The sequence below is a fragment of the Tachysurus fulvidraco genome, chromosome 3 (genome assembly GCF_022655615.1).
Source record: "Tachysurus fulvidraco isolate hzauxx_2018 chromosome 3, HZAU_PFXX_2.0, whole genome shotgun sequence".
NCBI classification, from domain to species: domain Eukaryota; kingdom Metazoa; phylum Chordata; class Actinopteri; order Siluriformes; family Bagridae; genus Tachysurus; species Tachysurus fulvidraco.
Window position 1 is genome coordinate 31,618,388 of NC_062520.1, and position 14,633 is coordinate 31,633,020.

Below are 14,633 nucleotides of genomic sequence, written 5' to 3' on the forward strand. Positions count from 1 at the left end.
CTGCTACTGTGCGTTCATACTGCTCTAAACAGCAATTACTCGAATGCTTTATGGAGCTTAATATAGCAGTTATAGGGCTACATCACACAGATGAATACAGCAGATAGAACTGTTTTTTAAAAGCACACAGTATATAATGTCCTTATGGAGCTGAATACAGTATTTATATTTCTATACTTCTCATATTGAAGCAGGAGTCAACAGTAAACAGTGACTATTGTGCTACGTCACTATATATAATCACCTTATGGAGCTGAATAGCCATCTCTTGCATCTCAGCCTCAAGCTTGTCAGCGTAAGCCTGCTCTAACGCGTCACTTGGTGGTCGGGCGTTACTATGCCAGCGGGCTATCGCTGATGTCATCTTCCTCTTGGGGCCAAACAACCTTGGGACAAAACAGATAGAATGTAATAGGTGTAGAATTAAGAGTGTGTGTGTGTGTGTGTGTGTGTGCGGGGGGTCCGGATGGCTACTCACGTGATGCCCACTTCTTTGAGATCGTTCTCGGTCAGTGTGAGGAAGATTCTCAGGTCAATATCCTGCTCCTCTAGCAAAGGGAGATACTTGCTAAAGCCTATCTGTTCCAGGAACTCTGCCAGGTCCTGACATCAGCACACACACACACACACACACACACACACACACACGTGTAAACATTGATGTATGCTTGATATAAAGTCTTACAGTGCTGAAAATAAAACAGAATCGTATCTACCTTGGGACCTTTGTAAGTAGGGGGAGGTCCAGGTGGATCTGGTATCCCGTAATTTCCACCAGAGTCACTGTTACTATGACGACTCTTTCCCTTGGTGTGATGGGGCTTGTTGGGGCGCCGGGGACAGCTCCTCTTTGCCTGGTCCGAGTCCTTGGAGAAAAACAAAGTGTGGATTTAACCTTCTATCTGTCTGCCTGTACATGCTGCTGGGTGTGGTCCTGATGCGGGTGGGGTTTGGGGAGCTGCTGCCACAGTTACCTCGTTGCTCTCTAGCGACGCTTCCCTGCTGAGGCCGAGGAGTCGAGGCAGACCCTCGCTGCTGCTGCTGCTGCTCCGTATTGTGGGCATGTCGTTATCGAAGACCAGCTCATCTTCACACCGATACACAAACATACACTGTTAGTGTCTCCACATCATGCCAGAGGTTTTAGACTAGCTCACTAATCCTCACACTGCACAGGGACTGAACATCGGTGTGTTGTGAATGCGATGGAGCAGCTTGAGATTATCGACAATCTGCATTGAGAAGGAATTATAACTGTTGGAGGACGAACCGATAACCGGTCTAAAGAGAGCTACCTCGACTGCTGTTGCTCTGGCCATCCAGCTCGTTAATGGGGGACGTGACATCACGGTTGCAAATGCCCTCGTTTTGTTCACCCACGTCACGGAAGGTCATGTAGCCCGGTGGAGCCAGTGCTGGCTCTGTACACCACCCAAGACAAGCCAAAAGAATACATGTATTTTAGAGAGAGAGAGAGAGAGAGAGAGAGAGAGAGAGAGTGAGAGAGAGAGAGATGGAAATTCCTTCTAAAATAAACATTGTTTTATATACTTTTACTCAATAAGGTAGAAAGTTCTGGTGTGTGTGTGTGTGTGTGTGTGTGTGTACCGGGTTTGGGGGCGACTCTAAAGCGAGCTATAGCCTGCGGGCCGTCGTGTATGCTCGGGCCTCTGGCTCTGCTGCGGCTTGACCTGGTTCTTGGAGCTGCGCTGTCTTCCTCTGACGAGCTCAGCTCCTCGTACACACCTGTATGGAGAGAGATTTACTGCTTGTTATTATATTATACTGGTATTGCGGCTCTAAAACATGATCTGCTCAGCAACAGTGAAAGGACAAACCATAGAGGACACGGTAACTGGATTCAAAGTTTACATCTACGGTGTTGAAGGTTAGACGACGTTCCACTTAAACGCGCTACGTTGCTTCTGACCTGTTTTTGCTCTCAGGCAGTGCATGTCGATGAGGCTCGCGATTTTCGTGTGGCCGTACGTCATGGCTAACACTCTCGCCGTCTCGCCTTTGAAGTTCCTCTCCTCGACTCGTGCACCCTGCAGATCACACACACACACGGTGCTACACATGACCGGGACGTCTGGTGTCGGATATGCAGGTACACTGAAATACACACACTCACGTGGTCGAGGAGGTACTGGATGATGATCTCGTGGCCTGATGCTGCAGCCTCCATTAGCGGTGTGAACCCAAACACGGGCTCTCTAACAGAAAAGACAAAACACGAAGGTCAGCGGTGATGCCAAACTTTATGTTTCGGGTGTCCGTGTTGGCGTCTTACTTGATGTTGGGATTTGCGTTGTTGTCCAGGAGAAATTTGACCATCTGTTGATGTCCGGTGCTTGTGCTGTGCAGAAGAGCTGTCCAGCTGCGTCCGTCCTTACGCTCTAGCTCCGCCCCTTGCTTTACAAAGAGAAACGGTTACAGCCAATCAGAAGCCTGGACTACAAATAGGGGACTTATACTAAGATTCTTAGGCTTGTACCTGCAGGAGAAAGTAAGCAATGCTCTCGTTTCCACAGCTAGCAGCTAGCATTAATGGCGTTAACCCCTTAGCGGTGCTCGCGTTGACGCTAACCCCAGATTCCAGGAGCAAGTTAACAATGTTGTCATGACCGATATATGCCGCGTACATGAGTGGTGTCCAATCGCCGAGGTTCCTTCCATCCACGTCTACGTCACCTCTGCAGAGAAACCCATAATACATAATTCACGCTACATACTGACCACAGCCGATTCGATACTGTACGTCTTTTGCCCTTGGAGCTTCATCGAGCGATAAATCTAAGCAGCATCACCTGTGAATGCACTCAGCCACGACGTCATACTGGCCGATGGAGCAGGCTGTATGGAGGTCCAGGGGTACGTTGAGCTCATCCTGGCCACTCTCGCTGTCGGACAGCCACACAGACAGACTCGAGTCCAGCTGCTCCGACTCGCTCGCTTCATCGCTGAGTTCCGACATCCTTCAGTAAGCCTGCAGATTAAAAAATAAAAAAAATAAAAAATCATACCAACTGTTGGTATAAATCACAGCAATGAAGCATCATACTGGGGACGAATGTATGCTAACATTTATACACTGTGTTCATCATGATATACAGGACTGCTAGAAAAACAAAAACATTAGAAATCAAATGCTTCCATTCAGAGTTTGTAAACATTTGTGTAACTTGACCTTTCTTAAACTTCCCTGAAAACCGGTGTATTTACTGACGTATGCAAAAGTTTAGGCACCCCTGACAATTTCCATGATTTTCATTTATAAATATTTGGGTGTTTGGATCAGCAATTTATTTCCTTTTGAAACTGTCAAATAACTGAAGGACACTAAAGTGATATTTTAGGAGTGAAATGAGGTTTATTGGATTAACAGAAAATGTGCAATATGCAGAAAAACAAAATTAGACAGGTGCATGATTTTTTTCATAAATATTTAGTCGAGCCTCCTTTAGCAGAAATAACAGCCTCTAGACGCTTCCTATAGCCTGTAATGAGTGTCTGGATTCTGGATGAATGTATTTTGGACCGTTCCTCCTTACAAAACATCTCCAGGTCAGTTAGGTTTGATGGTTGCCGAGCTGGAAAGCCCGCTTCATATCACTCCACAGATGTTCAATGATCTTAAGGTCTGAGGTCTGGGATGGTGACTCCAGAACATTGTACTTGTTCCTCTGCGTAAATGCCAGAGTATATTTTAAGCAGTGTTTTGGGTCGTTGTCTTGTTGAGATATCCAGCCCCGGCGTAACCTGATTCCTCAGGTGGTCTGTTTATGACCGTTCTCTCCATCCTTCACCTCTCCAATATTTTACGTGTCCTGCCACTTCTGGCTTTAACAAGAACTGTGCCTGTGGTCTTCCATTTCCTCACTATGTTCCTCACAGTGGACACTGAAAGCTTGTATCTCTGCGGTAACTTTTTGTAACCTTCCCCTAAACCATAATGTTGAACAATCTTTGTTTTCAGGTCATTTGAGAGTTGTTTTGAGGCCTCCATGTTGCTGCTCTTCAAAGGAACGTCAAAGAGAACAACCACGTGCAATCGGCCACCTCAAATACCTTTTCTCATGATCAGATGCACCGGTCTATGAAGTTCAAGGCTTAATGAGCCACCAAACCAATTGTGTGTTCCAATTAATAAGTAGTTACAGGTATTCAAATCAACAAAATGGCAAGGGTGCCCAAATTTATGCACCCGTCTAATTTTGTTTTTCTGCATATTGCACATTTTCTGTTAATCCAATAAACCTCATTTCACTCCTAAAATATCACTTTAGTGTCCTTCAGTTATTTGACAGATCAAAATGAAATAAATTGCTGATCCAAACACCCAAATATTCATAAATGTATGATTTACATTTATGAATATTTGGGTGTTTGGATCAGCAAGTTATTTCATTTTGAAACTGTCAGGGGTGCCTAAACTTTTGCACACGACCGCATACATGTGTAGTTTTAAACTACTAGTTAAAGATTCGACTCAATTGAATAAAACGAATCACTAAAGATACTCCGTTATGTTCGGCTCATGTGTCGAGTCCCAAAAAGCTCCGTATGATTCACATAGTGCACTTGGTCAGCTGTAGAAGCCTGTAGTCTCGTCCCCTATGTAGGGCACCTATGTAGGGATCGCGGATTCATTCGGGATTCGGTCTCGATGCTGCGGAATGACGGTTTGAAGGACATTTAACGCCAGAGGTTTTGGACATTTCTGTTTTAATAAGTCTGTGTGTTTGTTTAAAGGTTGTTGTTAAAGTCCAGGCTACACAAAGTTAGTCTTTATCTGTCGGCAAGAACGAGAAAGAAAAGGCGTCTTATTTACACCGACGTACGTGTGGAAAGAGTTTCAAAACAAAGTAAAGAAGAAAAGAGTTTTCTGAACTTACTGAAATGTCAGAGCGAAGTTTTATTGTTGTGAACAAACAATTCCGCCGGTGCCGAAGATCTCAGTAACAACACGGGGACATAAACAGTGCCGTTAGAACAGCGGCTCAACTGATACCGGGAAATGTAGTTCTGTAGGTCTGCGTCCCTGCCGCTGTTGGCGTCTGCATGCGGAAGGAAAGACTACAACTCCCATGAAGCTCAGCGGGAGGAAAAACTGGTGACGTATGAGATTCAGTCAGAAAACTTTTAATACTCTGTGTGTGTGTTAAGTTGTTTATATCAGAGACTCGTGAAACAGTTGAAAAAAATATTTCATTGTTTAAAACGAATTTAAGACGATGATTTAAAAAATAAATAAATAAAAAAGGTTAAGTTTACAGCGCCGTTACGCCTCGTTTCCATGGCAACGTTAAAACCGTGCACTAGACGGGTTTATAGGTCTGTACAGGATTGTGAGGATTTAAATCTGTATAAAACTACGGCTAATATTTTGTCTCGTTATAACCGTCATGTATTTGTAGAGATTCTGGTGCTGGTTTGATGTTCGGCGCTGTGTTTTATGTTTTACTCCGTGAGAACTCAGTGGTCGCGTCATTATGACGTCACAGTGGAGTTTTTAAACCTAATGAATCACATTGATGGATGGATGGATGGATGGATGGATGGATGAATCACATTGAAGCTTCACTTCAGAGAAGTGATGTGCTGAAGCAGCTCACAGTGAAACAGCCACAGGATTTCTAATGTTTATTAAACAACGTCATAATGATGTTAAAAATAAAAACACATTCACAGAGAAACACTGTTTTCCCCTCAGTGAGGACGATCAGAGACTGAAGTTAAAGCGAAACTCCTCTCCTGAAGGTCTGAACACAAATCTGTCCCCGGTGCCGTGTGTCTGCTCAGTCAGAGGTGAAGCGTCTGTGTTGTGTGCTGGAGGTCTGTGAGTCTCAGCGCGCCGGTGATACACTGCTCTACATCCAGGCTCTGACACGCATGTCACCTTCGCTGAGGACATCGCTGTGAGACACATTACAGAGCTGTATTTAATTATACACAATTACACACCTGGGAGGATAGATCTGATCTGTCTGTGTCTCACAGAGCTGTCTGTGTCTCACAGAGCTGTCTGTGTCTCACAGAGCTGTCTGTGTCTCACAGAGCTGTCTGTGTCTCACAGAGCTGTCTGTGTCTCACAGAGCTGTCTGTGTCTCACAGAGCTGTCTGTGTCTCACAGAGCTGTCTGTGTCTCACAGAACTGTCTGTGTCTCACAGAACTGTCTGTGTCTCACAGAACTGTCTGTGTCTCACAGAACTGTCTGTGTCTCACAGAACTGTCTTAACTGTTCTTGTCTCTCACGTTCTGAACTGAACCGTGTTTCTATAGCCGACGTGTCTGTGCCCACACTGACTATCACATACGTGTCTGTCCCCACACTGACTGTCACATACGTGTCTGTCCCCACACTGACTGTCACATACGTGTCTGTCCCCACACTGACTGTCACATACGTGTCTGTCTCCACACTAAAATGTATGTGTCTCACCTGAGCTGATCAGTTTGTATTGTCTCTCTCTGTCCTGCTCCATCTTTTTGCGGTAATCTCCAGACACGGCTCTCATCACTTGCCTCTTCTTCACCATCGGTGCTTTGGAACTGCGCAGAGTCTTTAGAGCACGAGAGGCTTCCTCTCCTGTTACACACACAAAGTTCGTAAACTGTTTAGCGGTGAATTAGGGATTTGAAGGAGTGTTTAAGTAACTGTCAGCTCTCTCTCTCTCTCTCTCTGTGTGTGTGTGTGTGTGTGTGTGTGTGTAACTTGCTTTGTTTAGTGGAGGATTTTTGAGTCCTCAGTCCCAACTCCAGTTGCTCAATACACCAGTCCAGTTCTCTACTCAGCTGCTGCTCTGGAGTCTGACAAGCACAGAAGCCTTGGTGTTAGTGTCTGTATGTGTGAGAGAGAGAGAGTGAGTGACAGACAGACAGACAGAGGGGGGGGCAGAGAGAGAGAGAGAGAGAGAGAGAGAGAGAGAGAGAGAGAGAGAGAGAGAGAGAGAGAGAGAGTGTTTTCTCACTAACCAGTTCAGTGCTCTCCTGCTTGGGTGCTTCCTCCCTCGTTTTATTTACATTCTCCTCTACAGCTGCTCCTGGTTTCTTCTTCTTCTTCTTCTTCTTCTTGGATGTAGAGGACTCCGAGCCTTGGGCCGTTTCACTCATCACTGTTTTCCCTGTGCAGGGTTCCGGGTCACTCTTCTGCTCCGATTCAGCAGGGATCCGGAAGTTGAAAGCGAAACCTGAACTGGATTCTGAGTCCGCAGCGTGTCCGGTTTGGGACTCGTCCGGGTCCATGATGCTTTGGGGCGGTGAGGGAGAGATCACTGGGGAAAAGGTAAAGGAAAAGGAGTTGTCGCTGCGCTGCCAGTGAAACGGAGCCGAATTACCTCTCATCTGCATCTGTCACACACACACACACACACACACACACACACACACACACACACACACACACACACACGTACATACAAAAATATACACACAGACAGACAGACATACATACATATATACACACACATAAATACACACACACGTACACACACAGAAACATACACACACAGGATATACAAGTTTTAGATCATTAGTTCATGCCCTTCTCTCAGGGTAACTGTGTCTCACCTTAACGAAACAATCTGAAGTGTGTGTCACTGTAAACAGTTTGTTTCTAACCGGGTGAGTTTAACCTGTCGGCCAAATGTCTGTCTTTACAAACAGTTTGTCTTTCACCTGAACGAACGAGACAGAACCGTCTGTATTAAATGATGCGTCTCTTCGTCGCCCCGATTATTAAACTGAACTCGAATGTTAAAAACAGCAAAATTATCACACTTTAGTGACATCATTCTAACGAGCAAAAGCACAAACCCCGGTCGTGTCCCAAACACCTGACTTTCCCGTGTAGTGCACTACAGTGTGCCGTTAAACCCGGTGAGGTTACGCCCTATGTAGTGCACTTAGGGAGGAAGTCCGCCGCGGTTTGGGATCCGGCTTCTAACTCACCCGCGTCTTCTTCTGGTCTCCTTCGGTATGCAGGTTTAATCCAAATAAGCTTAATGTACAGTCATACATGCAAAAACAAACGATATTCGTAGATAATTCAACCGCGGCTCGAATACATTAAGCAGTAAAGTATATCAAAAATAATATCCAGGACCTAGCTCGGAGAATTGGTGCACCGATATTAACTGTCCGTTCGGAAACCCCTATGCACTTTAATAGTTCCGGGTGATCACGGATATCAACGATAAACAAAAATAAATCGACGACGAAAAAATGAGGTTTTTTTTCTTTGATTTCTTTGACTCGGTGTTTTTTAGACTCAAAGTCTGATCAGATTCAAATCATATTTTTGGGATTAACGACAGGAAATGACTTAAGACGGGGATGTGATCTAAGACCGTGTGTTGACGTGTATGTGATCCACTGAGTGACAGAAAGAACATCGAACCCACAAACGTGGCCACGAATATTCACTTATTCACTTACAACCCGTTCAAGATCATACGCTAAACCGCGTCGCTTAAACAAACTTATAAATGCGGCATTGCGCACGTCAGTCATTCGGTTCTGACCAATCAGTGACCTCGAGGGCGGGGCACGTTCGCGGTTACGTCACTCGAACGTATAAATAAAGTTCAAGCAGCCGGTTCTCTGAGCGACGCTTCGTGTTTATTTTTTGTTGTGGGTAACCGAGACGTGAAAAGACGACATGTAAGTGCTACTTTTACACGTTTTGGTGTATACGCGTGTTGTTCGGGCGATTTAGACTCGTTTTTATCTCCACACACAGGTTTTGTAGTGACGTTAAAGCGCTGTGAGGAACAAACCAGCCGCTCTTTAGCCTTTAGCATAACAACAACAATAATACGGGGGTTTGTGTACAAGTCGCTCTGTTTCAGCACTTTCGCTTGTTTCACGTGAACATGTGGACGTTTTAGTCAGTGATCACACGTGTGATTTGTACCAGCTGTGTGTGTGTGCGTGAGTGTGTGTTTAGTTATTGGCGGGCTTTTCGTCCTGTGAGCTGAACAAAGGACCAGACTGTATCTGTTCTGAGACGCCATGTTGGTTATAAACGTGTGTGTTGGGTGTCGTGTAATGGTGGCCGAGGATCTAGGCTTGGATTCTTATTAGGCTTTTAAATTAATGTTGGAACTGTATTGTGGTGTGTGTGTGTGTGTGATGATGTGACCTGTCGCGTGTGTGTGTAAACAGATGTTGACCAGATATTGATCATAATTCGATCCTTTAACACCCGCGTTCTATTCCCCCCACTTCACAACACCCACCCCCTCTCTCCTATAGTAGTATTTCGGCGCGTCCCGCCTCCTAAGCTCTGATTGGCCGGCTAGTTCCGAATCCTCGGCGCGGATTGGCTCGTTCCGCTGTTTGTTTTTCTGAGACAGCGGCTATATGCACTGTTTGGACAGAAGGGGGGGTTTGTGGGGTCCTGATGTACTGAGTTTAATACCGTAGGTGTGGTGTGTGTTGGTGTGTAATAACCCTTTGTGCCCTTGTAGCTGAGGGCGTTACCATACAGGTGCAATGGCACGTACAAAGCAGACAGCAAGGAAATCTACCGGAGGAAAAGCTCCGAGGAAGCAACTGGCCACTAAGGCTGCACGCAAAAGTGCGCCCTCTACCGGCGGAGTGAAGAAACCCCATCGATACCGGTGAGTGTTAGTGGCTCACATTCTCCTCTGTGTTTACACGGGTTAAATCATGTGCGTCTTGTTTACATGCTTCTATCCACCCTACGTATGACTGATCCTTACCTTTCTGTTCTACAGCCCCGGTACCGTGGCTCTTCGAGAGATCCGTCGGTACCAAAAATCCACCGAGCTGTTGATCCGCAAACTGCCCTTCCAGCGCCTGGTGAGGGAAATCGCCCAGGACTTCAAGACCGATCTCCGCTTCCAGAGCGCCGCCATCGGGGCCCTGCAGGTCAGCTCAGGAGGTCTAAGATAAATTGACCTCGAATGCAGATCTACAACATGGTTCTCAGCATCAGTGCTGTGGGACGTAAACGTACAGTCTGTCTGAGACGATGGGACTGAATCACGTCCCTGATGTGTGCCTTGTGAGAACGTACGGCAGTCTGTAGACAGTTTATTCAAGCGGTTTTACTTCATTCTGAGAAACTGTGGAACTAGACAGTAGAGCAACTTGAATTATGTTGACGGTGGTTTAAAATATTTCAAATGAACTCATCATTCGGAGGAATCCTGTTTAACGACTCTCTGGTCCATGTACAGAATGTATCGTCGTTTACACTTTATCTGGAGCTTGACACGCATGAAAAGAAACTTTGCACGTCATCGATGCACAGACGATGCCTTTAGAAACCTTGAAATATCTCCTTTTAAACGGACTGATGGGTCGTTTTTCTGTCTCGACTCATTCTCAGTGCATGCAAATCGTTTGGTAATGATATCATGCACATTGTGTATAGACAAGTCTTGACATTTTTATAACTTATTGACTCTTTTCTAGTTGTTCAAGAAAGATCGAGTCTCAGCAAGAACCTCTCAACAATGACTTGTGCCATACACTTCCAACCCCCCCCCCCACTTAGTTACATTTATTTGTTTTTAAATTAAGGATTTGTCAAAGAATTGTTTGCTGCTACCTGTCATTTTAGTGAGAATGCAGGTCCGAACATGTCATGGACTGATTCCCTAAAACCCGGGACAAATCTGTCCGATTTTGACACATCGTGTGTTCTTGCAGTCTGACGAGCAATAAACGATTTAAACGTCACTGCATGACAAAGTAAATAAATAAAATCGAAGAGTCGTAGATTAAGAGACTCGTAATGTTTAAACACTAACGTGTCTCTGCAACTCTAACGTGGTGTGTGTGTGTTCCACAGGAGGCGAGTGAGGCGTACCTGGTGGGTCTCTTCGAGGACACCAACTTGTGTGCCATCCACGCCAAGCGCGTGACCATCATGCCCAAGGACATCCAGCTGGCCCGGCGAATCCGTGGCGAACGTGCTTAAACAACCTGCTCTCTCTGTATTTGTAATTTTTTTTTTTTTTTTGGAGGGGGAGGAAGGGGGGCAGGATCCAGGGCTGGTTCTTACTCTTGACTACATGCTCGTTATAGTTTTAAGCTTACTTTTGTATTCCTTTCTTTCTTTTTTTATTCGAGTAGTGACGGTAGGGGAGGGGGTCATGGTGTGGTTCTTGGGTGGTGGCAGTAAGGGGTGGTGTCAGAACATTCCGGGAGCTCCTCTCAGGGTTTTAAAGTTTGTATTTTAGACTTTGGTATATACCTCTTACCTGTGCGCTCTAGTCTGCATGCTACATGGGGAATTTATTAGGATGTGTCCATTTTATTTTTCTCTTTTCATTGTGGCCATCTGGTTGTAAATAAACTTTCCACTACCTCATTTTGTGTGTGTGTGTGGATTTAGTCACAGGAAAATGTCTTGGTATGACTGCGTCGACTCGTTTAGGGTTCACAGTGCAGGTAAAAATTTGCAAGAACTTCATTGCCTTTATATCTACAGGTAAGTGTTTGTTTGTGGAAACACTCGGGTGTGAAACTTTTGGAGGAACCTGAACTATAAACTCTGTGCTTTTCTATAATGTGTTCTTTAAATCCTTCAGAACCTCGAGAATACAAGTGAGTGTTTAGTTTCTGCTGCTGGAAGTTAGGAAAAAAAAGCTACACAAGAAAATGTTAAAGGCTTAAAGTCTGTCGGCACTTTCCTGAACCAGCTAGCGCCCCCTTGTGGGCTGTTCTCACAGTAACTGGTCAGATCGGTGTGGGTGTTTAAAAAATACTTCTGTAGCATCTGAATGTGAGCCAGAGGTGATGGATGTGTTGATGTGATGTCCATCCTTCCTGCTAAACATCTATAGAGACAGTCCGCTGACACCGTTATAAGCCTTGTGCTATTAAGCCATTAAAACACCCCGTGTGTGGATCATATAGGAGGTCTAAGTGCCTCACTTGCATGCTGTATGAACGTGCAACAGCAAGCTGGTCTAATTTTCTCTGGTGTGAACTCAAACGTTGCAGGTTGTAGACCAAGTCAATCGCTCATTGGAAGGCGGAGCTTAAACGACCTTAATTGTAAATTGTACCTCATGAAAGCCTTGAAACACAAACAGCATTCTGAGGACATATGCAAATTTTTGGTCATACGATGGGGTGGGGCTAGAGGCAGAGAAGATGATCAAGATGAGATCTGGCAAGGTGCGATATTTTGGATAGAGTTGCAGTTTACTTTAAAAAAAAAAAAGTGGATTCTGTCGGTCAATTAGACTCCAGCAAGCATCTGAGAGTCAGACTTCATGAACGGTTTGGTATCTCACTCAAATTGGCAACTAGCCCATTGGGAAATACGGTTTCACTTCATCCAAACAAACCATTTCTCTGAACAAGCCCTGGGATTATTTTGTGACTCCTCAGGTTCTTCTCATGAAAGTGTTTGACGTTGTGTTTGATAAACAAAATGACCACCGTAGTGTTAAAGAAGAAAACTAGGACTGTTTCCAAAACTGCCTTTACTCAAAAGATTCCCATCGCCGTAGAGCAGCGCTGCATACAAACATGGCACCGATAAAAAGTTCAGCCAGATATCAAGTTTAATTCGTGTTACATAAGGTAACGACTGCGGTGAATTTTCCAATAACACAAAATGTCCTGAAGGGTTTCACTGCTATTACATCACTGCAAATTACCAATCGTTTATTAGCCAACATTCGGTCATATAGTGATGCTTCACTGGAATCCATTTTATCATCAAATTATTTCTAACCACAGACACAAGTTTAAACACAGTCTCGAGAACTACACAATGAACACCGATGACGACCCGTAGCTTAGTGTTACACAGTTAGAACCTCACGGTCTTGTGGCTTAGAGGGAACTGTGGCTTTTGTCATGACTTCTCTTTAACCGGCGAGCTCATCAGGACAGACCTGTGTTTATTTCCACAATCTCATGACCAAGATGCAGCAGCAATGACAATCATAATATAAATATAATCAACGTCCATTTTCATTTTGAACTGTCATTAGGGTGTTTTTTTGAGTTCTTCGTTCTCTTCTGTCTCCTCATCATCCTCCGTCTCGTCGATGTTGGACAGTAAACCTGGTAAGTGTTCATACAGCCGCTTTTCCAAAGTGCGGTCGATGTCAGATTCCTTGCGGAAGACGCACCATAGAAGAAATCCCACGGTGAGGATGCTGAGGGGCAGAACCTGCCACCACGGCCGCTGGAGCCTGCTTCCCATCGAACGCTCCACCTTCCACGTCTTGTGGCTGGCTTTACTCGTGGAAAACTTGACGGGCTGAGTTGGGACTTCCTCACCATCGCTGGAGCCTGGAGTTTGAAGGGGCTTGGTGCTGAGCTGTGAACTGAGAGAGAACGATCGTGAAGCGCATGGCCTTATGGGAAAAAACATGTTTACATATTAATCATTAGGCAGCAAGTAAACAGTCGGGTCTTGAAGTAAGGAATAGTCTTGAATAGGGCTGGGTGATAAAAGGATAACGATATGTATCGCGATAGACACGTGATCGATATCAATAAAAATTGTTGTTTGATAAATTTTTATTCTTTGTCAAAAGAAAACAGGTTTGCGAAGCGAGTTTGGTCGCATTAACAAAGGCACTCGCTCTCTGGTAACCTAGCAACTTAGGGAGTGACACGCAACAGCCAATCATGTAACAGAATCACGTTGGTTTGCGCCATATCACCGTCTCGTGCCGGTCTGCTGGATCCCTCTTCAGTAGGTTTTATATTACACACAATGTTACTGTAGCGTATCAGGTTTGTGTTTAATATTACAGACGTATCTCAGTCTACCTCAGGTTTATTTCTCTTTACAAAACACTGCGCATATTTTACACACTTTATTCACCAGAAGGTGAACAGCTAGTGAACTTCCTCGCACTAAACCCTCAGCTTTCTCTGTTTATATTTAACACTTTGCACTATTTTATTACACTTTATTAAACATTTCTTACATTTTCTGTCATTTCTCACCTTAAATGTTAAGAGATAATAGTTAAGTGTTCATTGTGACTTTAGACTCATGTTTACATTATAATTATTGGAGGTTTCCTGGTTGGTGACGTTTCTGTCTTAATAACTGAGGGGATTCTGATCAGACGAAGGTGAAGTTTACAATAAAAAGGTTTAAATCTAATACATTTTTCTCCTGGTCCTTATTTTAAATGCGTCATAAAAAGTATCAATAATTATCGATATCGACCGATACGTAACCCTGATATCGTGATACAGTTTTCAGTCATATCGCCCAGCCCTAATCTTGAATATATATACACATAATAAGATATATAGCTGTAGAATGTTTAAACACTTCATGCTTCCTGTAAAGACATCCTACATAGTGTGCATCTACATCCTGTATTGATCTAACGGAAGGGATTTGGGACGTTATATATATATATACATAATTGTTTAATAACCTTTATAAGGGATTATAATTATAGCTAAAGTGCAAACTCACCTCAAAACGGTCAGCTCGTGTTGTCCAGGACTTACGGAGTGACGAAGTAAATGACTGAACACACACCTTCGTGCTGCTGCTGCTGCTGCTGCTGACATTGTTGTGTCTCAGGTCACATGTGTGTCAGGTCACACATGGCGTGTCACTCCCAAATACGTCCGGTTAGAACCGAAACGCTAGCGTTCCTCC

The 14,633-nt window shown here is 44.5% G+C and overlaps 4 protein-coding genes across 11 annotated transcripts in view; 1 reads left to right on the top strand and 3 right to left on the bottom strand.

Annotated features, from left to right (window-relative positions):
- The window catches only part of anks3 (ankyrin repeat and sterile alpha motif domain containing 3), a 7,620-nt gene extending 2,489 nt beyond the window's left edge, over positions 1-5,131 (bottom strand). The window contains exons 1-12 of the mRNA XM_027179121.2: positions 4,899-5,131; positions 2,811-2,989; positions 2,498-2,696; positions 2,294-2,415; positions 2,135-2,216; positions 1,931-2,048; positions 1,609-1,746; positions 1,296-1,421; positions 975-1,087; positions 717-866; positions 479-603; positions 245-386 (exon numbers count right to left, since the gene is read on the bottom strand). Coding sequence (XP_027034922.1) covers positions 245-386; positions 479-603; positions 717-866; positions 975-1,087; positions 1,296-1,421; positions 1,609-1,746; positions 1,931-2,048; positions 2,135-2,216; positions 2,294-2,415; positions 2,498-2,696; positions 2,811-2,977 — 1,482 coding nt within the window. The 5' untranslated portion in view covers positions 2,978-2,989; positions 4,899-5,131. The remainder of the gene's footprint in view (positions 1-244; positions 387-478; positions 604-716; positions 867-974; positions 1,088-1,295; positions 1,422-1,608; positions 1,747-1,930; positions 2,049-2,134; positions 2,217-2,293; positions 2,416-2,497; positions 2,697-2,810; positions 2,990-4,898) is intronic.
- Positions 5,132-5,631: 500 nt separating this feature from the next.
- On the bottom strand, positions 5,632-8,430 carry c3h8orf33 (chromosome 3 C8orf33 homolog). Of its 7 annotated transcripts, none has more exons than XM_027179133.2 (6): positions 7,955-8,372; positions 7,574-7,681; positions 6,980-7,278; positions 6,724-6,814; positions 6,447-6,593; positions 5,632-5,919 (listed from the first exon to the last, which is right to left on the bottom strand). In XM_027179133.2, exons 3-6 carry the CDS (start codon positions 7,247-7,249, stop codon positions 5,726-5,728), a joined length of 702 nt encoding a protein of 233 aa, XP_027034934.1. In that variant the 5' UTR covers positions 7,250-7,278; positions 7,574-7,681; positions 7,955-8,372; the 3' UTR covers positions 5,632-5,725. The 7 variants fall into 7 exon arrangements, with proteins under 7 accessions (XP_027034934.1, XP_027034930.1, XP_027034932.1 ...); XM_027179129.2 differs by having other exon boundaries at positions 6,980-7,354; XM_027179131.2 differs by lacking the exon at positions 7,955-8,372 and adding an exon at positions 7,820-7,937 and having other exon boundaries at positions 6,980-7,354.
- Positions 8,431-8,517: 87 nt separating this feature from the next.
- Positions 8,518-11,348, top strand: h3f3d (H3 histone, family 3D). The gene is made up of 4 exons (XM_027179144.2): positions 8,518-8,665; positions 9,475-9,627; positions 9,745-9,898; positions 10,827-11,348. The coding sequence occupies exons 2-4, from the start codon at positions 9,500-9,502 to the stop codon at positions 10,953-10,955; spliced, it is 411 nt and encodes a 136-aa protein (XP_027034945.1). The 5' UTR covers positions 8,518-8,665; positions 9,475-9,499; the 3' UTR covers positions 10,956-11,348.
- A 1,186-nt stretch (positions 11,349-12,534) lies between these two features.
- c3h16orf91 (chromosome 3 C16orf91 homolog) lies at positions 12,535-14,608 on the bottom strand. Of its 2 annotated transcripts, none has more exons than XM_047810829.1 (2): positions 14,445-14,608; positions 12,535-13,326 (listed from the first exon to the last, which is right to left on the bottom strand). In XM_047810829.1, exons 1-2 carry the CDS (start codon positions 14,540-14,542, stop codon positions 12,984-12,986), a joined length of 441 nt encoding a protein of 146 aa, XP_047666785.1. In that variant the 5' UTR covers positions 14,543-14,608; the 3' UTR covers positions 12,535-12,983. The 2 variants fall into 2 exon arrangements, with proteins under 2 accessions (XP_047666785.1, XP_027034944.2); XM_027179143.2 differs by having other exon boundaries at positions 12,535-13,356; positions 14,445-14,597.
- Between the last annotated feature and the right edge of the window lie 25 nt (positions 14,609-14,633).